The sequence below is a fragment of the Triturus cristatus genome, chromosome 3_2 (assembly GCF_964204655.1).
Source record: "Triturus cristatus chromosome 3_2, aTriCri1.1, whole genome shotgun sequence".
Taxonomy (NCBI): domain Eukaryota; kingdom Metazoa; phylum Chordata; class Amphibia; order Caudata; family Salamandridae; genus Triturus; species Triturus cristatus.
The window spans coordinates 694,169,503-694,192,204 of NC_140584.1; the positions used below are offsets into that span (position 1 = coordinate 694,169,503).

At 47.9% G+C, this 22,702-nt stretch overlaps 1 protein-coding gene across 2 annotated transcripts in view; it reads left to right on the top strand.

Moving 5' to 3' along the window:
- Positions 1–22,702, top strand: part of SF3B1 (splicing factor 3b subunit 1) — a 339,385-nt gene that overhangs the window by 172,450 nt on the left and 144,233 nt on the right. For both annotated transcript variants that reach the window (XM_085648748.1, XM_085648749.1), the window contains one exon: positions 6,378–6,509. In XM_085648748.1, coding sequence (XP_085504874.1) covers positions 6,378–6,509 — 132 coding nt within the window. The remainder of the gene's footprint in view (positions 1–6,377; positions 6,510–22,702) is intronic.

The window sequence follows — 22,702 nt, forward strand, 5'->3', positions numbered from 1 at the left end:
CTTTTCTTGTAGTGTCTTCTGGTCTGAGGAAGCAAGGTTCAGGTGTGCCCCTAAATACTAAAGGTAGGTCAAAGGTTGGGACCAATGGATCCCTTCCCTGTGGTGGGTACACCCCCTAATATGCCACCCTCCCGTGGGAAGGGGGCATAAGCCTTTCCCTGGTTGGCTGAGTACCCTCCTCTGCAAGATGGCGGGACCGAGAGTTGTGCTTCACCTCGCCTCCCCCACCTGAGGGGTGGAGTTGGCAGAGGTGGGAACACCTCTTCCTCACTTGTTTTTCCTGCCAGTTCTCACGGCCAAAGTGGGTGTCAGAACCAGTGGGGACCAGTTGCTGAAAGTAGCAAGTGGCTTGGGGAAGCTCACAAATGCGGCAAGCCTTTGAAGCTTCCTCTTTGTAGACCCTACCCATCCTGGGGAAGGAGGCTTGGCACCTTGTCCCATGATTTGCCCCCCCCCCCCCCCCCCCCCCCCCCCCCAGGGTTCCAGAAATGTCTGGTGGTGGCCACTCAGCCTGGACACTAGTGGTAGGTCGTATTTCAGGGGCATTGATACCAAACTTCTCAGTTTTCAGTGCAGCCATTATGGTGCCTTGGAGTTAATAATGACAAACTCCCAGCACCATATACTCCTAATGGCAGCACTGCACTTACAATGTCTAAGAACGGATTTAGACACTGTAGGGGTACAGGACTCATGTACCCGTTGCCTCAGCACCTGTATAGGGCACCCAGCTAGATGGGTGACTGATCTATGCCAGGACAGTGTGCTGTAGGCATGTCACACAAGGTTGTGTGGCATGTCGACTCTTCACTTTGCCTTTGCAGGCTGCATGTCTTGGTGCAGAACAATGTGTGAGTCTAATGGTACAGGGCCTCTAAGGGTGGCACAATAAGTGCTGCAGCCCTTGGAGGTTTTCCCTGGTCACAGTGCCCTGGGTACCTGTGGTACCATTTACCAGGGGCTGACCTGTGGCCAGAGATACCAATTGGGTACAGTTTGGGGAAAAGAACACCGGCCCTGGGAACCGGATTAGCAGAGGCCCAGGGTACATCAAGTGAAAGTGTATCTGTAGTTTGACAAAAAGTGAGCAGGTTACTGCAACAGAAACCCAGCTTCTCACAAATGCCTCTTCACCCACGCCCCACAGCCGGAGTCTGAGGGAGGTGACAGTGCCCGTGGGATCCTGAGATCCCCAAAAGCCAAGCCTATCCTTTGGTCTGGCCTTAGTGGACTTCCAGTTGATGGCATTATTTTTTACACTCGTGGCATAGGCGTACTCTCCGCTGCCACTACAGTATCCAGAGTTCTATGGGGCTATTTGCTAGTATGACGAGCAGTGTGCGACCTACTCTGTTTTTGTATTTAAGCTCCTTTGAGCGCGTTGGGCTGACGAGCCTTGGTACCGCACCTGCGCGCCGTGAGAGGTATTTTACCTTTAATATTTTGGCAGTCTACTTGGCACCCCTCACACCTACCTGCTCCCTGCTGACGAGGCAATTACCTCGAAACACGTGTCCAGGGATGGCATTATTTTTTACACTCGTGGCATAGGCGTACTCTCCGCTGCCATTACAGTATCCAGAGTTCTATGGGGCTATTTGCTAGTATGACGAGCAGTGTGCGACCTACTCTGTTTTTGTATTTAAGCTCCTTTGAGCGCGTTGGGCTGACGAGCCTTGGTACCGCACCTGCGCGCCGTGAGAGGTATTTTACCTTTAATATTTTGGCAGTCTACTTGTGTGAGAAAGTGGGTTTCTGTTGCAGTAACCCCCCCTTTTTTTGCCTAATAGCTGATGCACTTTTCCTTGTTGTGCCCTGGGCTCCTGCCAATCAGGTGCCCAGGGCCTATGTTCCTTCCTTAAAACACACAAACTCCCAATTGGCAAACCCTGGCCACATGTCAGCCCCTGGTAAATGGTACCCTAGGTACCCAGGGCCTTGTGACCAGGGAAGGCCTCTAAGGGCTGCAGCACTCCTTGTGCCACCCTTAGAGGCCCTGTACCCTTACACACACACACTGCCTTTGCAGGCTGAGTGTCTGGGTGCAGGACAAAACAAAGAGTCGACATGGCACACATCTCTGTGTGCCATGCCCATTACCTATACTGCCAAGGCATATGTCAGCCACCCCTCTGGCTGGGTGCCTTATGCCTATGGTGTGGGCACAGGAGCAGGAGCCCGGTGCCCCTACAGTACCCAGGTCCATTCCTGGGCACTGTAAGTACAGTGCTGCCTTTTACAAGTACATGGTGCTGAGAGCTCGTCAAACACGAACTCCACAGCACCATAATGGCAACACTGAAGACTGGGAAGTTTGGTATCAAACTTCTCAGCACATTAAACCCACACTGATGCCAGTGTGGGATTTAATGTACTAAGCACCCCAGAGGGCATCTTAGAGATGCCCCCTTACAGCTAACCTACAATCCACGTCTGCTCTGAGGCTGCCCAGGCTGCCACACAGCAGACACGTTGCTGGACCCCTGGGTGGGAGAGCCCCTGCTCTCCCGGGCCTGCAACAATGCACATCCTGGGTGAGGTGAGAAATCTCCTCCCCCAGGATGAGCAAAGGGAAGCTTCAAAGGCATGCCGCCATTTGGAGTTTCCCCAGGCCACTGCAACCCCCCAACTCTGGCGGGAAGCTTGGCCGGAAACCCCATACAAGGACAGGGGATGTGCCAGCCTGCCCACCCCACCCCTCAGGTGGGGGAGGCGAGGTGAAGCACATCTCCGGGCTCTCGCCATCTTGAAGATGGGAGGCCCTACCCTATCAGGATTAGGCTACTGCCCTCCTCCCACAGGAGAGAGGCAGGATAGGGGGTGTACCCACCCCAGGACAAGGACCCATTGGTCCCTGGCCTTCACCTACCTGTAACGCCCCTAAATCTAGTATTTAGGGGCCCTCTGAACCTTCCTTCCGCAGATTCCAGATAGAAACCTACAAGAAGAGCAAGAAGAAAAAAGACCTGCCCTGCAGCTGCTAAAAAGAGGAAGACACCAACTGCTTTGGCCCCAGCCCTACCGGCCTGTCGACCCTCGAACCTGCTCCTGCTCCAGCGCGGCATCTCTTGTGGCCAGCAACCTCAAAAACCCCGGAGGACCTGGCTACCTTTGACCTCTGATTCCCTGGGACTCCCATGAGTAGAGGCTCTACTCGAGAAACCTATTCCTAACTCCTGGCAGCAGCCCGGAACCGCGGACCCAACACACTCTGCACCAGCCAAGCCTGGCCAGTGCCGGAGTGGACAAAGACCCTGAGGACGACCCCACGGCGACTGTGACCCCGAGTCCGGCACCCAAGGACCCCCCTCGACATCCTGGACGAAGCCTGCAGCCTCAGAACCGAGTGCCACCCCAGCCGCGATCAACCAGAGGGTAAGATTCCAGACGTCAAAAGGCACCCCTGCACCCGGCGCCCTGCGGCCCCCTGTGCCCAATCCCGGGGTACCCACCTAACCTACAACTACCCAACTTACCCCTCGAAGTGGTGGTGGCACCGGAAACATCCTCGTCCCCGAGCCTGCAGCCTTTTTCCAAACCGGAACATTCCCATTGACTTTCATTGAGCGCCCGAAGGCTCAAAAGCACCCTGCACCCAGCCGCCCGAGTGGCCCTGGCAGTGCACTCTCTACACTAACTTACTTCCCCACTTGCCCTGAGTAAGTGACCAGGAGCCCAGCTCCCACAGACGCGTGGCTTGCCAGACAGCAGCCACCAACCAAGGCCCCCCTATCCCTCATAGGATAACATTGGGCCTAACTCACTCTGCACCCGGCCGTCCTGAAACCGCTGAGGGTGAACCAACTGTACCTACCTGACACTGGGGGACCCCTGAGTCTATGCCCGGAATTTCAACTCTGCCAGTCGAGTACTTACCCTTAAACCGCTAACTTCATTTTCCTCATAGGGTAACATTGACTGGCTTTTTCTTCAAAAATCTTCTAAGTGTGAACTTTTCAAAACTGTAAAAATTCACCAAAAATCAGCCAAGTGACAAAAACGAATTTACTCACCTGTTCCTGGGTGAGCTCCCAGTGCTGGATCTTGGTGCCCAGCCCTGACCCTGAAAAGTACTCACAACTATACTTACCTCTAACTCATTTTTCTCCCATAGGAAACCATTGTCTGCTTTTCTGTGAAATTTCTTCTAAGTGTCTATTTTTGCAAATTTGAAATATTCTTTTAAAATCGTACCATTTCTGCAAACGAAATTACTTACCTGTTTTTGATAAGGACCCCAGTCCTGGGTCTAGGCACCCAGTCCTGGATTACTAAAGTAACGATTAAGTACTCTACCTGCAATTTGAATTTCTTGCCATAGAGATCCATTGAATGTGTTCTGTGAAATATTTTCTAAGTGCTAACTTTTGAAATAGCTAAATATTATTTAAAAATCATTACAGTTATTAAGTCGACTTTCATCACTTGATTCTGAATACTGACCCCAGGCTGGTTCTAGGAGCCAGACCTGGAATTCCAAAAGTAATCTGAAAAGTAATTTATTACAAATAACCTGAATTTACCATTGAGCTCAATGCATTGTTATGTTTAGGAAATAGGATTGTTTATTGCAACCAACTGTGACTGTTTACACAAATTTATTGCTTGAAACAAAAGTATTTATATTCAACCTCTCATTCTGAGAAAGTATATTTTTACCCCCTTTGTGGTTCTAAAAATAAAACAAGCATATATTTTATATATACAAATCATTGGCCTAGAGTTCAGTTATTGAGTGTGTGAAACCATTTGCTGACTGAGTGTGTACAATAAATGCTTTACACTGTCCTCTGGTACTGCCTTACTGCTCGACCAAGCTACCACTTTTGAGAGTAAGGTCATACCTAACTTTGACCTCTATCAGCCTCTGGGGGACTGTGGACTCTGTACACCCTGTACCTATTAGGGAACAGTATATACAGAGCCACTTTCTCACAACTTGGCACCCCTCACACCTACCTGCTCCCTGCTGACGAGAGGCAATTACCTCGAAACACGTGTCCAGGGATGGCATTATTTTTTACACTCGTGGCATAGGCGTACTCTCCGCTGCCACTACAGTATCCAGAGTTCTATGGGGCTATTTGCTAGTATGACGAGCAGTGTGCGACCTACTCTGTTTTTGACTTCCAGTTGCTGCCTGCAGCCTTTCTGCAGGCCTCCTCCAACCATGAGTGATGTCGGAACTGAACCAGACGCCAATACACCACTGCACCCGAGGCCCCACAGCCCGAGGAGAGGTGGACCAACAGTGTCCCTACGTTGCCAAGCATTTCCAGGGGCGTGCCCTCCTGTGGTTTCTCCCGGACTGGTCCTCCAGGCCCAGCTTCCAGACTTTCTGACCATAATATTCCCTATTGAAGTGAAGGGGTACTCAACAGCGTAACACCTCTGCACCTGGACTCCCCAGAGCCTCCAAAGGTGACCCGTTGGTGTGGATTTGAACCTTGCCCTATACTCGCCTTAAGTTCAGAAGAACAGTTCCGTAAGCTGCTGTTAAGTACCCGATTGTAGCACGTTTTCCTCCCATAGGATAACATTAGCGCTCCCATAAATTTCACTTTCAACTTTTGAAAACTGTAAAATTCATTACTCAAAGTACTTACCTGATTCCGTTGATCTTAATATCTAAATTTATATAAAAGTACGTGTTATTTTTATAAGTTGCTGTCGGATTTCTTTGAGTGTGTCTCACTTACTGCCCTTGTTTGTGCAATAAATGCTTAGCTCTACCCTCTGATGGGCCTAACTGCTCACCCACACTACCAAAAAAAGAGCATTTGTGTTATCGTTTCTGCCTCGGTAAACCAGTTGGGGCGTGCTTGGAAGCTTAACTCAGTGTACCTCATTTTGATCCACTATATAAAGAGACCGCTTTCTACATCTAGTATGTTTCCTACTGTTAGGCTCTGACAGGGAGCATTCCAGTCCTTGGTAGCTAATTGTGCACCATATTGAGCCCCATGCATACATTCAATCTTTCTGAAACTTCAAGATCTTCCTTCAATTGTGAGAAACTTAATCTTTAGTATATCGTTTTTCACTTAGGATTACCTAAGGTTATGCTGTTCAAAATGAGTTGACATTTTCTAAATAGTATTTAGTGACTCTTGGCCGAGATTCCTTTTCTTTGAGCTGACTCGACTATTGATGATGTACTCTCCGTTTTACATCTGCACACGGTCGACTTAAGAGGAAACACAAATATTGATATTAAACCTTTGAGTTAAAGTTTTTAAGAACATGTGAGGTCCTACCCTTCACAGCATGGACAATTCCAAAAGACATTTAATGCTATATTGTAGTTATGTAACTTTTTGTCGGGCTAAGTAATTTGCAGTGTAGTTCTTTAAACTGTCTTAATTTAATTTTTCTAGGGGTGCTGAATATGTTTCTGCAAGGGAATGGATGAGGATATGTTTTGAACTATTGGAATTATTGAAAGCTCACAAGAAAGCTATACGAAGAGCTACGGTGAACACTTTTGGTTATATTGCAAAAGCCATTGGGTAAGTAATTTGTTTTTGTTTTGCTTTTGTATTTTTATTAGCTACACACCAGTGGCATGCTTTTTTTTTTTTTTGAATGACTGAATTTTAAACAATGTTTGTAGTATCCTTTAAATGAAGTTATCAAGACATCCCTGATATGCAGTTTAAAAAAATCCATTGTTTTTTAATCACTTGTCATTCTAATATGAAATGTGGTTGTAAATATAATCCCTGAATATTTAAAGTGCAAACAATATTGGGAACTTTATTATTATTCATAAACACTTAAATATGCAATTGTATATGTTGGATCTTGAACATTTCTTCTGCAAAGTTACACTCCCAACAGGCATGAGGTACAGTTGCTGCCTTCATTTTTGTTTTCAGATATTGATGGTTCACCAGCCTTGTGTGATCAAAGAAATGTATAAATAAGAAATACTTATAACTACAGATGCATAGTGACCTTGAGTCAGCCCTCTTTATCCTTTGATTCATTGTACTCTCATAACATTTTGTTTTAACCCATCTCAGATATGTGGAAATGTGTTAGCCTATCGAAGTCATTGGTTGTCGTATTCTGTGAATGATATTTATCATGAGGACATGTGCACATCAGCAATAACAAAATTGCACTTCAGTGGTCTAATATTTCACTTTGCCATTGTTTTTTTTTCTTCTTCTATATTCTTTTTTTATTTTTTGACATCCTTTTGTGTTTAAACTATACACTATCTCTGTACCACTTAATCATATGTTCGAAGCATGTGTGGCTGTAAATACATATGCTTAGCATACTTCATCCATCTTGTGTTGGGTCTGGATGTGTGAAAGTTGTTTTTTTTCTAAGAAGTGTTTCGAATCACGAGGTAAAGTGGCCCCTCCTCTTGGTGATAATGCACATGGGCATCGGCTCCATTGATAATTGTCTTTCTGCTGTCTGGTTCGGATGTGTTTGGTAGTGCTCCTGTTCGAGACCGCTTCAAGCTTCATTCGGTTTGTTACACCTTTCTTCATTCATTGGTATGGTTTGCGATAGTTTCTATTCTTGCGCATAGAAATAAATACTGACTGTCGGTTCGGCACCCTTCAGATACGGCCTTCGGGCCTTGACTGTGCATGACTCTTATTTCTACTATCGGATTCCATATACAGTGTGTTGCCAATGGAACCTTTTGTGTTTGTCCCTCTTCCCACGCAAAATATCAGAGGACTGACCTCCATCAGGTTTGCAACCTATGTCTGTACCCTGATCACAGAGGAAGAATGTGAATCCTGTTGATCTTTCCGATCAAAAGACATTGATGTACCGTCTGGCGTGTCGCAGAGAAATGTAGCGAAGGTAATCGAGGATACACCCGACATCTTCGGGCAATAAGCTGTACAAGAACATTGGCAAGATATCATGGAAGCCTCAGCGGCTGAGGAAGAGGCCTTATCCAGCCAAGAATCTTTTTAAATAAATATTTTTATAAAGATAAACAAAAGTGGTACCGACGGGTGCTCCTGTTAAATATTGAAGCATGGTGGAAGGACACTAGTGCAGCAAAAATATCCCATTAATAGGTATCAATAATGAGAGGAAAGACATCAACACACTTATAAGCAAGTTGACATAAGAAATTAAAGTAAATTTTACAGTGTAATTACAAAGAAGGCACAGTAGCAACATTGTCCTCTCCAGCATAAGCAATCCAGCCACCCCATATTTTACTAAACCTATGTGGGCATCCCCAACTTTTGTCACTCTTCCTCTGCCATATTTAAATCCATTCCCTTTCTCCATTCAGCCATGTTCGGTACCCCAAGAACTCCATCGCCTGGCCAGATCCTGTGCCACCAGCAAACTGATTACATAGGATTAGTTTCATCTGGGGCACATATACATCATTAGGTATCCCCAAAAGAACATATGCATGTATGGTCTTTAGGCAACTGCACTCCTAGTATAGTGTTAAGTTCTGAAAGCACTCTGCGCCAGTATATTTGTATGACCGAGTATGTCCATAATGTATGTAGAAAGTTTCTCGGCTCCTCCCACAATGCAGACATTCCGGAGAATTTTAAATTGGATGAGGTGTAGCCAGGCTCTAATTGCTACTTCCTGCTGGAACACCAATGCTTCCTCCCAATCTGAGTCCTAATTCGCCGATATCCGCTTCCCATGTAGACCACAGTTTTAGGAGGGCGTCTGGCATATTATTATTAATAGTTTTATAGATGTAAGATCCATTCTCCTGTAATTCATCCATTAAAAGGCTGCCTTCTAGGGGAGCATATTCAGGGAGATCCAGCAGAATATTTTCGGCCTTCCAAGCATGGGCAAGCTGTAGGTATTTGTAGTACTGTCGGTCACGGAGTTGAAATTTCCTCTGGAGGGAAGAAAAGGACATCAAGGTTCCTGCAAAAGTGCCCTCTTTTTGCATGGTTGCCCCCACTTTTTGCTAAACTGCTGCTGTACTTTGAGTGTGCCCTGGGTTCCTGCAAAACAGGTACCCAGGGTCTGTTTTTTCCCTACAACTTCATTGAAAATAAAACTCAATTGGAACTCTTTGGCCGTAGGTCAGTCCCTTGTAAAAGGTACAAAGGGCACTGTTGCCTGTGAAGGCCTCTAAGGGCTGCATCACTTATTTATTGTTTACCTTTACCCACACACACTCTGCCTTTGCAGGCTGCATGTTTTTGTGCAGAACAAAGTGAAGAGTCGACATGTCACACATCCCTGTGTGCGATACCTCCAGCCCACTGCCCTTGCATGGGTTAGCCACCCCTCTAGATGGGTGAAATATACCAGTGATGAGGGTACAGGTGCATGAGCCCTGTACCGCTACAGTGTCTAAGCTAATTCTTAGACATGTAAGTGCAGTAATGTCATTACAAACTCCACAGTACCATAATGGTTTTATTGTTAACTGGGAAGTTTGATATCAAACTTCTCAGCACATTAAACCCACACTGGTGCCAGTGTGGGATTTAATGAAATATGCACCCAGATGGCATTTTAGAGATGCCCCCTGAAAAACGACCTAACACTAATGTCCAGCTGCCACCACCAGACCTGTTTCTGGACCTGTGGGTCGAGAGCCTGAAACAATGCACATCCTGGGACGAGGTGTCAAGCATCCTCTCTCAGGATGGGCAGAGTCCACGAAGGGGAAGCTTCAAAGTCTTCACGCCTTTGTGAGCTTCCCCAGGCCATTGCTGCTTCCAGCAGCTGACCCCCACCGGTTCTGACCCCCACTTTGGGTGGAAGAGTTGGCGGGAAAACCAAGTGAGGAAGGGAGGTGTGCCCACATTTGCCAACCCCACCCTTCATGTGGGGGAGGCGAGGTGAAGCACAACTCTCAGTCCCTGCCATCTTGCAGATGGCTGGATCCAGCCTACCAGTGAGAGGCATATGCTCCCCTCCCACTGGAGGGTGGTATAATAGGATGTGTACCTGTGAGAAAGTGCCCTCTTTCTGCATGGTTGCCCCCACTTTTGATGTGCTTTGACTGAGTGTGCCCTGGGTTCAGAACACCAAGGACTACAAATGGAGGTCCTTCACCAACTAGGCAATGGCGTCAGGACTTACCCCACTAAGGAGGTGACTGAGTTGATCCTTAGTGACAGAAGAAGGTCGAAAAATGGGATCCTTGTCAGATTTGGAATTTAACTTATTAAATCTGAAACAACCTCGCCTTCCAACGATCTATACCCTACCGAAGGTGCATAAGAATTTGGAGCATCCTCCAGCACGGCCTATAGTCTCCGGTTGCGGCTCCCTACTTAAACCGCTTTGCAAGTACGTTGATTTCTTCTCGAAACCTATAGCGGAGGCACCCAGAACTTACCTAAGGGACTCTATGGAGAGTATTCGACTTGTGGACAATTTACCCTTCAACCCGATGTATCAGCGTCTTGTGACTTTGGACATTGTATCTCTGTATACAGGTAACCCTCAGAAACCAGCCTTGGAGTTTATCTGTGCGGCCTTAAACAAGAGACCCGTGCCTACCTTGGTCCCTACAGACTTCATCGTTAAATTGTTGGAGATTGCCATGATGCACAACTTTTTCTTATTTGCGGGAGAATACTAGCTCCACACCAAAGGAGTTGCAATGGGGGCCAGCTTTGCCTTGGTACTGGCCATTAAATATATATATATATGTACCACTTTAAAGATACTTTTGTACTCTGTGAGAGGAACCCATACCAGGAACATCTGACCCCATGGTAACGGTACATCATCGACGTCCTCCTTATTTGGACGGGAGCATATACCGAACTAGATAACTTTTTTGAGTGGCTTAACCGCTCCACAGACCTCAAATTTACCATGCACTCAGACTGTAGTAAAATTGATTTCTTAAACATCTCCATCAAAGCAGACCACTTACTGTACACCACCTTATTCAAAAAGTTGACAGAGCACATTTCGTTACTTAGATACAAAAACCGCCGCCCCAGAGGGTTGCGTGATAATTTGCCTTTTGGCCAATTCCTTAGGATGTGCAGTAATTGTTCTCGCAGGGAAGACTATCTATTAAAATCTGATAATCTTACTGATGGCCTCATTGAGAGGGGGTACCCGCGTAGATTGTTGAAGCGTGCAAGAAAAAGCTTCGTTAAACCCCAGGGAACACCTATTGGGCACCAAAACACACAAGGAGGACCTTAGAGACTGATATGCGTCACCACCTTTTTGCACCCGCAGTAATGCCATCAAACAGATTATTAACCACTACTGGGAACTCGTCTCTGACGATTTGGGATTGTCTGATCCACCCATGCACTCCTTTAAGAAGGGGAAGCGCATACGAGAGCATGTTGTGCATTCTGTCCTAGAAACACCGCCGGCGCCTACCATCCAATCCCTGTGGGATCTTCCGGAGATAGTTGGATACTACAAATGTGGACACTGTAAGGCTTGCAGCCTTACCATCCAGACAAAACAATTGGTTCGAGGCATATGAGCTGCAGATTACACACTGTGCATAGATCGCCATCTGGTGTTGGGCTCGGATGTTGCAGTTGTTTTTCTCCTGGAAAGTCTTTGGAAGTCACGAGGTATGTGACTCCTCCTTTGGATCGTATTGTGCATGGGCTGCGGCTCCATCCTCAGATTGTTTTTTTTCCGCCATCGGGCTCGGATGTGATCTTCGCGCTCCGGTTCCGAACAGTTTCCAGTTCTCCAATCGACGCGCAATCCTCCCCCCTTTTTGCGGTATTGTTTTCGATTGTGATCTCCACACTCAACGCGGCTCATCGATCAAGACCTTCGATTCCAGTCGTCGACGACGGCCTTCGGGCCTACCCAAGCTCCGGTCCTGGCTAATGGAAAGGACTCCCTTCAAGAAGTGCCCTCGATGTGGGTCCAAATTCCCCCACACCGATCTCCACGAAGTCTGCAATCTCTGCCTCTCCCCTGAACACGAGGTTAGAGACTGTCCGACGAGCAAATCCTTCCGGTCCAAGAAAACCATTCGGGACCGAAGAACTATGGGACAATTGTCGGCGGCGGTCCCAGACGACCTCGTCGGAGTTGACGCTCCAGAAAAACACACCGACGAGGGCCTAGTCAGCGCCTCCGAAGCAGACTATTCAGATTCCCCCACACCCTCTCCGGATGATGAAAATGATGATGTTTATGATGACATAGAGGATGAGCCCCGTGACCAACCTACAGCGGACCCCACTCCTACCGGCTCCCCAGACCCATGGGACGACTATAACATTCCTGACATTCCTAACGTCCCGCAGGATGATCTCTACCCTTCGAGACCATCCCCACCAGAAGACTCATTGGGGTTCAACCACCTACTCCAGTGGGCTGCACACTACGACGGTGTAAATCTCCATACCGACCCGTGGAGGAGGGCTTCCTCCTTGATACGTTCGACACGACACACAGGGTCACCTCCATCCTGCCCATGTTCAAAGGAGTAATCAAGCATGCGCCGGAGGTTTTTAAAGATCCAGTCAGAGCCAGGGTCATCAACCCTCGCATAGACAAAAAAATCTACAGATCCCGCCTACATCAGAGGGCCAGTACCACTAAATTCCCTAGTAGTGTCTACAGCACGAAAAAAGAGCAAACTCCCAAGCATCAGGCGAGGCACCACCACCTGATAAAGAGTCAAAACTCTAGGATGCATCTGGCAAGCGCACTGCATCCCAAGCTGCCAACATATGGCGCATTGCAAATACACAAGCGCTTTTGGCAAGATATGACAGGGCACATTATGATGAACTAGAAGGCATAATGCAACACCTCCATGACCAATATAAAAATAGAGCCAATGAGTTAATTCAGGAGGGCAAAACCATCACCAACACCTCCATCCTCTGTGCCCTAGATGCAGCTGACACCGCCTCTAGGGCAATTAACACCAGCGTCCTCAAGTTTCAAACCAGAGGTGCAAGCTTCCATTCTGAACCACCCTTTTGACCAGCAACATCTGTTCGGCCCAAAAGTAGATGAGACCTTGGAAAAATTCAGAAAGACACAGATACCGCGAAGTCTATGGGAGCGTTACAATCACACCCTCCTAGGCGCTCTTTTCGCCACTCTTCCTTTCGAAGCACATCCAGAGGCTACTCCTCTGACACCGCTTCCACTTCCTATAAAGCCCACACCCAATCCACCTTTACAAGGGGTTACCAAAGAGGCGGCTACAGAGGCAACAATAATAAAGGCAGAGGCAAGACAAACGCCTCCCGCTCTGCCTCTACCCCTTCCCAATGACTTCCCTCCGCTCCCCCCAGACCATCCCACTCCGGTCGGGGGCAGACTCCACAATTTCCTCCCTGACTGGACTACCATCACCTCAGACAAATGGGTAACGCAAATAATTCAGTCCGGCTACTACCTCGAGCTAATATCTACCCCACCCAAACACCCAATGTCACACTAACATTTAGCACTACTAAAACAAGAGGTAATCTCACTCCTACAAAAGAGTGCGATACAACTAGTCCCTACCAACCAAAAAAATATGGGAGTTTACTCCCTATATTTTCTCATACCAAAAAGGGACGAGACGCTAAGGCCCATTCTAGACCTCAGACCCCTTAATCACTATATACACTCAGACCATTTCCACATGGTCACACTCCAGCAGGTACTTCCACTGCTCTCCCAAAACGACTTCCTGGCCACCTTAGACCTCGGACGCCTATTTCCACATTCCGGTTCACAACGCTCACAGGAAGTTTCTCAGATTTGTAGTGGACGGTCAACACTACCAATTCAAGGTGCTCCCCTTCGGAGTCACTACAGCACCACAAGTATTCACCAAGTGCCTAGCAGTAGTGGCAGCACACCTGCGAAGACCACACATTCATGTCTTCCCATACCTAGACGACTGGCTCATAAAAGCCAGCTCCTACAACCAGTGTGTACAACACACTCGTGCCACTATCCAACTGCTTCACAACCTGGGCTTCACAGTAAATCACATGAAGTCCCATCTGCAACCATCCCACGTAAAGCAATACCTCTGTGCCACCATAGTCACCGCAAAAGCGCTAGCCTACCCCAGTCCTACCAGAATAGCAAGCATTCAGGCTCTTTGTGCCAAATTTCAGCCCGAACACACACTTCCAGCTCGAGTGTTCATGCAAGTTATAGGAATGATGGCCTCTTGCACATCCATAGTACCTCACGCAAGACTCCAGATGCGCCCTCTCCAGGAGTGCTTAGCGCGCCAGTGGAACCAGGCCCAGGGTCAATTGCCAGATCTGGTGTTGGTAGACGTACCCATCGCTCTCTGCAGTGGTGGAACACCAAAAACGTTTCCAAAGGGCGACCGTTCCTGGAGCCTGTTCCTCAGATAGTCCTTACAGCGGACGCATCGCTCTCCGGCTGGGGAGCTCACCTACTACATCACACCATGCAGGGCAGGTGGACACGTCAAAAAAAGCTACTCCACATCAACCACCTGGAGTTACTAGCCATATTCTTAGCCCTAAAGGCTTTTCAAACGCATCTCTCAGGCAAGGCCGTCTTAGTCCGCACCGACAACATGACAGCCATGTACTATATACAAAATCAAGGCGGCACACACTCTCCAGCTCTCTCAACTAGCACAGAGCATATGGAGATGGGCCATACCCCAAAAAATCTTCTTCCCAGCCCAACATGTCCCAGGAGTCTAGAACACTATAGCAGATCTGCTCAGCAGACAAACGCAACAAATCCACGAGTGGGAACTCCATCCACAAGTTCTTCACCCATACTTTCAAATGTGGTGGCATCCACAGATCGACCTCTTCGCCACCCACAAACGCTAAATGCCCAAGTTTTGCCGCCAGATATCCACACCCATTGTCCAAAGGCAATGCAATCTGGATGAACTGGTCAGGCAGATTTTGTGTACGCTTTTCCGCCTCTCCCACTCATTCCCTTAGTGGTGCGCAAACTACAACAACACTCCCTCACTCTCATCCTAATAGCTCCAACTTGGGCCAGACCACCGTGGTACACCACACTGCTGGAACTATCTGTAGTACCGCACCAAAAGTTACACCTCTCTCCAAGCCTATTAACCCAGAACCATGGAGAGATCAGACACCCGGACTCAGCTCAATCTTGCGATCTGGCTCCTGAAATCCTAGAATTCGGTTACCTAAATCTTCCTCCTGACTGTATGAACGTCATTAGAGAGGCTAGGCGACCTACCACTAGAGCTTGCTACGCAGCCAAGTGGAAACGTTTTGTGGTCTATTATCAAAACAATAACTTCGATCCCCTAGATGTGTCCATTCAACACATCATAGGCTATTTACTACACCTACAAAGATGCAATCTAGCCTACACGTCTATTAGACTGCACCTCGCCGCCATAGCAGCTTACCTACAAAACAGGCAACATCTATCACTTTTTCGAGTACCTGCCATAAAAGCCTTCATGGAAGGCCTCAAAAGAATAATTCCACCCAGATTGCCACCCTCACCTGTGTGGAACCTAAACATCGTTCTCATTAGACTAATGGGGCCACCCTTTGAACCTCTACACAAATGTGAACTTCAATTCCTAACATGGAAAACTGCTTTCCTTGTAGCAATCACTTCCCTCAGAAGGGTCAGTGAGCTACAAGCAGTCACCATTCAAGAACCCTTTCTGCAAATGCACCATAACAAGGTTGTTCTCCGTACTAATCCAAAATTCCTCCCTAAAGTCATTTCTCCCTTTCACTTAAACCAATCTGTAGAACTACCTGTATTCTTCTCGCAACCACAAACCGTTGCGGAAAGAGCTCTCCACACATTAGATGTCAAACGAGCCTTACTCTACTACATCGAGAGAACACAACCCTTTCGTAAGACCAAACAACTGTTCGTTTCCTTCTGACCACCACATAAAGGCAACCTCCTCTCCAAATCTGGGATAGCTAGGTGGATGGTCAAATTCAGATTTGCTACCACAAAGCAAAACGAACGCCATCTGTTGCCCCCCTAAAGCCCACTCTACACGTAAAATAGGGGCTTCCATGGCTTTCTTAGGGAACATCCCCTTAGATGATATCTGCAAAGCAGCTACATGGTCAACACCACACACTTTCACTAAACACTATTGTGTAGATGTGCAGGCTAAGCAACAAGATGGTGTGGGCCAGGCTGTACTCAAAACATTGTTTCAAACCACTGCAACAGAGACTGGTGGTCGCTGCTAGGGATGGGTACTGCTATACAATCTATGCACAGTGTGTAATCTGCAGCTCATATTCCTCGAACGGCAAATGCTACTTACCAGTATGCATCTGTTCTTGGCATGTAGAGCTGCAGATCTACACACGCCCACCTGCCTCCCCGGCTACCTTTATCTGTTCCAGTTTGTTATTTAGATACAACACACATGGGAATCTTCACTGTTTATTACTACGCTCCATCATTTCCCTGCTGGCGATAAACTATCAGAGGATGGAGCCAAAGCCCATGTGCAATACGATCCAAAGGAGGAGTCGCATACCTCGTGACTTCCAAAGACTGTCCAGGAGAAAAACAACTGCAACATCCGGGCCCAACACCAGATGGCGATCTATGCACAGTGTGTAGATCTGCAGCTCTACATGCCGCAGCTCTACATGCCAAGAACAGATGCATACTGGTAAGTAGCATTTGCCTTATACAAACACCACACAATTGAATTCAAAACCCATACCAATTGTAATACAGCAGATGTTACCTACGCTATCCTATGTCCATTTTATCTGATGGATGATGGACAAACACATCAAAAAGTGACAGCACATGTCTTGCAACACTGCAGCAGGGTGAGGTGTCACTTAGTGAGGGGCATCCTTGATAGAACATTTTCAGGGAGCCAACCACTCATCAGACAGAATCAGATGGGTTGTCCTTGAAGATCAGCTTGGGTATTGGGGGTGGTGACATGCAACAGGTCCTTAATATACGAGAATGCAAATGGATGCACACCCTCGACACAGTCCATAATGGGCTTAATGTGCTGGTTGCCAGCAGTGCCCCGCTATCGTGCCTGGTTAGGGAATGAGTAGTGGTGTGTAGTTACCTCACAGATCCCGCACATCGTTACATGCTTGGGTATGCTAAAGATGCCCAACATTGGGGTAATGGCCTTCCATTCACATGCACTCTATAACAATGGTTGTACACGCCTGTGTGCCATGGAGTTATTACCTGAACCATTCTGCAGATGCTGATACATGTTAAGGTGTCTACATATACCCATGCTAGTTTTGGACGAATGTCGAACATAATCACTTTTCCTTCATCATGATTGTACGACTGTGTATCGCTCAACTGATCTCGCTCAACAAATGTTGCTACTTGTTTATACTTAATCCAGTAATGTGCATTGGTGGGACGCTTGTCACATATAATCACATTTCTGTTTAACCTTAAGGAACCTCTTGCCTACGTGTTGGTATACATTGACAATATTACATGTTGGGGGAGAGCCTATTTTCTTTGCTGTAATGAACATGTTGAATGTTATTTTACTTAAGAACGGCCACCATGTATTGTAACTGAAGCATATTTTTTCAAACGCTGTTATAAAATACAAATTTCCTGGCTCGTACACCTCCGTGTAACTCTTAGATGTCTATACTGGGTCCGTCATGTCTAATACCAACCCCAGTTAGAGTTTTCTAATCCCATTCGCATGCTAATGTGACAAAAAGTATCGCGTGTAAACACTGCGCTCAATGATTTGAGAATGTATGTTAAGTGTAGTATATTGTTTTCAAATGTTGATAAATTCTAACTGTGTTCTTAACACCCCCGTGTAATGTTTATACCAGGTCTGTTCTGTCCAATACCAACCCCCGTTCGAGCTGTTAATAATCCCACTCGCATGCTAATGTGATATACTGCATCACACGAAAAACCTACCGTGCACAATCACTTGAGCGTGCGCCCCTTATTTCTACATCAACATGCCACTGTCAATATTGTGTGGATTAAGATTTGAGTAATTTGCTCTTTTAACCAAACCAGGACAAGCTGTATTTTCTGATCGGCTGCCGACTTTCATGTCTTTCACGAACCATTTCCGACAAGATAGCTCAGTGAGAACAGAACTCAGCTGCTGCTAACTGGAGCTTAACGTGTACACGTATTCTGACCGAGAGAGACCGTATTTATTCATCTGCCGGCTCAGCGCTCCATTTACAGTTTTGTGAAACCGATGCGGTTCTTAAGACAGAGGTATGCGCTCAACCCTGTGTCCCGACTTTAGTGGTGGGGGCTAATATTTTGTTGTCTCTTGTTTAATTTTAGATACTTTGAGACATTTCGATTCACTCAAGCACAGGATCACGCATACAGATACTACTTAAGTAAATGAGTATTCACGGTCACTGGGGACCATTGCTGTCCATTTAATTTTGACTACCCTACGCCCCATACATTACTTGTGCTGATATTTCCTTACATGTTTTTTCAGCCGTAATTAAACGTCCTTTTCTGACATCTGAGCCTGAGGGCCCATCCACCTTCTACTCGCCACCATATGTACCTGGTGGTCCAAGGGTAATTTTCTCTGCCTATACCTCAAAGCAGTAATTATTTTCATTAATGTTTCATCACCTGTGCCTAATGGAGGCCCCTTAATTATTCTTAGGTGTCCCACACTTGGTCCTGATGAAGACCCTACTGTAAGAACTCCAATTATCTACATCCATCCCCCAGGGTCGAAATGTCGACTGCTTGATATTGTATTTCCCATTGTGGACAACAGTGATAGGTCCCTCATGTGTCCTAAAATGATGGTGTTTAAAATAGATTGGCCATGTATCTCAGGCCGGATTGGCATTTTACTTTATTTGGGTGTATATATTGCTCACTGCCCTCCCTTTCTCACTTACCCTCACCTTTGCACATCGCTGCACTTACCCTTCCTTTCCCATTGGGGCACCTTCTTTAAATGTATACCATTTTTGTATTCTCGTTGAACATGAGAACCCAAGCCTCACATGAATAAATGTGTTGAATCTATCGTTAAATTGTTTTGAATTAATTTCACAGGTGGTGATAAAAGATTTTTCTTAACATTGTGTCCACTCGGTCTATTTTTTCCATGTCCTGTACATTACCCAGGTCCTAGTGATTTGTCTGGGTCAACCCCCTTGTTTCATAACTGGGCTCTTGCTAATCAGGTACCCAGGGCCTATGTTCTCTCCCTAAAACTTAATTGAAGCCTAAACCCAATTGGGATCTGTAGTAAAGTGGGTTTCTGTTGCAGTAACCCCCTACTTTTTGACAGACTACTTATGCATTTTGACTTTGTGCCCTGGGTCCCTGCAAATCAGGTTCCAAGTGCCTGTGTTCTTTCACCAAAACTGATCCAATTGGCATCTCTGGCCACAAGTTAGCCACTGGTAAATGGTACCACAGGTACCCAGGGCACTGTGACCAGAGAAGGCCTCTAAGGGCTGCAGCACTTATTGTGCCACCTTAGAGGTCCTGTACCATCACACTCACACACTGCCTTTGCAGGCTGCGTGTTCTGGTGCACAACAAAGTGAAAAGTCGTCATGGCACATATACCTTGGTGCCATGCCTACAACCCACTGCCCTGGCATAGGTGTAAGAAACTGGCTCTATATATACTGCACCAAAGTGAGGTACAGTGTGTATAGAGTCCAAGAGTCTTGAGAGGTTTGGCAGAGGTTAAAGTTGGATAGAACCTTACTCTCTAAACTGGTAGCTTGGCCGAGCAGTAAGGCAGTATCAGAGGACAGTGTTAAGCAGTTAATTGAACGTTTTTTAGTGAATATTTTAAAGTTTCAAAACTCGACAGAAGAATTTCCGAGTGAAAACCAGTCAATGTTACCCTATGGAGAAAATGTAAGTTATCGACTTTCAGGTAAGTACTTGACTGGTAGAGTTAAGGTTCTGGGGCCAGACTCGGGTCTCCCAGGTTCAGGATTGTATTGTTGTTGCACCCTCCGCGACACAGGGGCGGCCGGGTGCAGAGAGAGTAGGCCCAATGTTAGCCTATGGCGGGCAGGGGACCTTTGGTTTGTGGCTGTTAGCAGGCTGTGGGAGCAAAGCTCCTGGTCACTTACTCGGGGCAAGTGGGGAAGTCGAACAGGGTAGTTGGTGCACCCTCCGCGGCACTGGGGCAGCTGGGTGTAGTGGGCTTCTTGGCCGTCAGGCGCCCAATGGATTTCAATGGGAAAGCTGCGAGACGAACAAAGGCTGCAAACTCTGGGACGGTGATTCTTCAGATGCGACCACCACTTTGAGAGGTAAGTTGGGAAGCTGTAGGTTGGGTAGACACCCAAGAGTTGGGCACGGGGAGCCGTGGGGCGCCGGCTGCAGGGGTGTCTTTTGGCGTTGTGAAATCTTACCCTCTGCTGGTCGCGGTTGGAGGGGTCCCTGGTGTTGAGGCTGCAGGCCTCAGGAGTGTCTAGGTGAGCCCTTGAGTGCTGGATTCTTGGTCACAGTCGCCAGGGGGACGTCATTGTGGTCTTTGTCCACTATAGCTCGGGGCGGGTTCGGTGGGTGCAGAGTGGGCAGGATCTACGGTTTCAGTGGGGCCTGGGGTTGCAGATGTTTCAGCAGAGCCACTGCTCGTGGCAGTCCCAGTGTTTAGTTGAGCAAGGCAGTCGGGTCCTCTGGGGTTTGTAAGGTTGCTGACTACTGAAGATGCCGGGTTTTAGCAGGAGCAGGTTCGAGGGTCGACAGGCTGGTAGGGCTGGGCCCAAGTCAGTTGTTGTCGTCCTAGTTAGCAGCTGCATGGCTGGTCTTCTTTCTTTTTGTTCTTCTTGTAGTTTCGGAATCTGAGGAAGGAATGGGTCCCTTCCCTGGGGTGGGTACACCCCCTATTCTGCCACTCTCCAGTGGGAGGGTGTCATGAGCCTATCCCTGGTTGACTGGGTCCCCCCCATCCTCAAGATGGGGTGGACTCGAGGTTGTGCTTCACCTCTCCTCCCCCACCTTAGAGGTGGAGTTGGCAGAGGTGGGCACACCTCTCTTCCTCACTTTTGTTTTCCCGCCGGGTCTCCAGCCCAAAGAGGGGGGTAGAATCAGTTGCTGAGTACAGCAAGTGGTCTGGAGAAACTCACAAAGGTGGCATGCCTTTGAAGCTTCTCCTTCGTGAACCCTGCCCATCCTCGGGGAGGAGGCTTGGCACCTGGTCCCAGGATGTGCATTGTTTCAGACCCCCGAGAGCAGCAAGCTCTCGGGCCAGGGGTCCAGAAACATGTCTGGTGGTGGCAGCCTGCGCAGCCACTCAGTCAGATCACTGGGAGTTGGTTGAGCTTCAGGGGGCATCTGTAAGATATCCTCTGTCGTGCATTCTACATTAAATCCCACACTGGCATCATTGTGGGTTTAATGTGCTGAGAAGTTTGATACCAAACTTCCCAGTCTTCAGTGCAGCCATTATGGTGCTTTGGAGTTCGTAATGACAACCTCCCAGCACCATATACTCTTAATGGCAGCACTGCACTTACAGGGCCCAGGAATGGACCTGGGCACTGTGGGGTACAGGGCTCATGCACCTGTACCATCACTGCTGGCATAGGGCACCCAGCTAGAGGGGTGACTGATGTATGCCAGGACAGTGGTTTATGGGCATGGCACACATGGATGTGTGCCATGTTGACTGTTTTGTTCTGCACCCATACAGTCACCCTGCAAAGGCAGTGTGTGTCAGGGTACAGGGCCTCTTAAGGGTGGCATAATAAGTGCTGCAGCCCTTGGGGACCTTCTCTGGTCAGTGCCCTGGGTACCTATGGTACCATTTACAAGGGGCTGACATGTGGCCAGAGATGGCATTTGGGTTTAGGCTTAATGCAGTTTTAGGGAAGGAACACAGGCCCTGGGTACCTGGTTGGCAGGAGCCCAGGGCACACTTAGTCAAAGTACATCAGCAATTCAGCAAAAAGTGGGGGCATACCATGCAAGAAAGAGGGCACTTTCTCACAATAGGTCAGTCACTCCTCTAGCTGGGTGCACTATACCAGTGGTGAGGGTGCAGGTGCATGAGCCCTGTACCCCTACAGTGTCCAAGTCCATTCTTAGGCATTATAAGTGCAGTGCTGCCATTAAGAGTATATGGTACTTAGAGTTTGTCATGACGAACGCCACATGCCAAACAAGATGGCGGCGAGTAAGGAGCTCTACGAATGAGCTCCGAAGGCTAGGGATTGAAACGATCGATATATCCCTGATAGCCCTTGCGAGCTCTACCGCTACACTCCGGAAAGAAAAGGATAGACTCACTCACCAGAGAAGAAGTTAATCGAAAGCTCAGGACGGCAGGAGATGGACCCGGGGACAGCGGCGCCCATCGCTCACTCGCTGGAGCAGCGGACCGAGATTCCGTTTGAGACAGCCAGAAGTTGAAGAAAGAAGGAGCACCTGGCCCGCACCCGCTGAGAAGGTCGACTCCCCACTGCCCCGGGAGAGAGCCTCGAGAGCCGTCGGTGCGCCCGGTCGCGGGAGCGCCTTGCCCACACCCTGGAGCTGACGCGAACGTGGGAGAGGCGGGAGTCTCGAGAGCTGGGTCTCACAAGCGCCCTACCAGCACCCGGAGCGGAGAAGGATGACACCCCCACTGGCCCGTGTAAGAGCGGAGAAATCCTGGCAGTACATCTGACCTGCGCCGGATCGGCAATACAGGTCCTCTCCAGGTACCGTCCATCCCAACCCCCAGCCGCTAGCATATTGAAACAACCATGAAAAAAACATCCGTGCTCAATGCGCCCCTGGGCTCCCCCCGAATGTGGTTTCT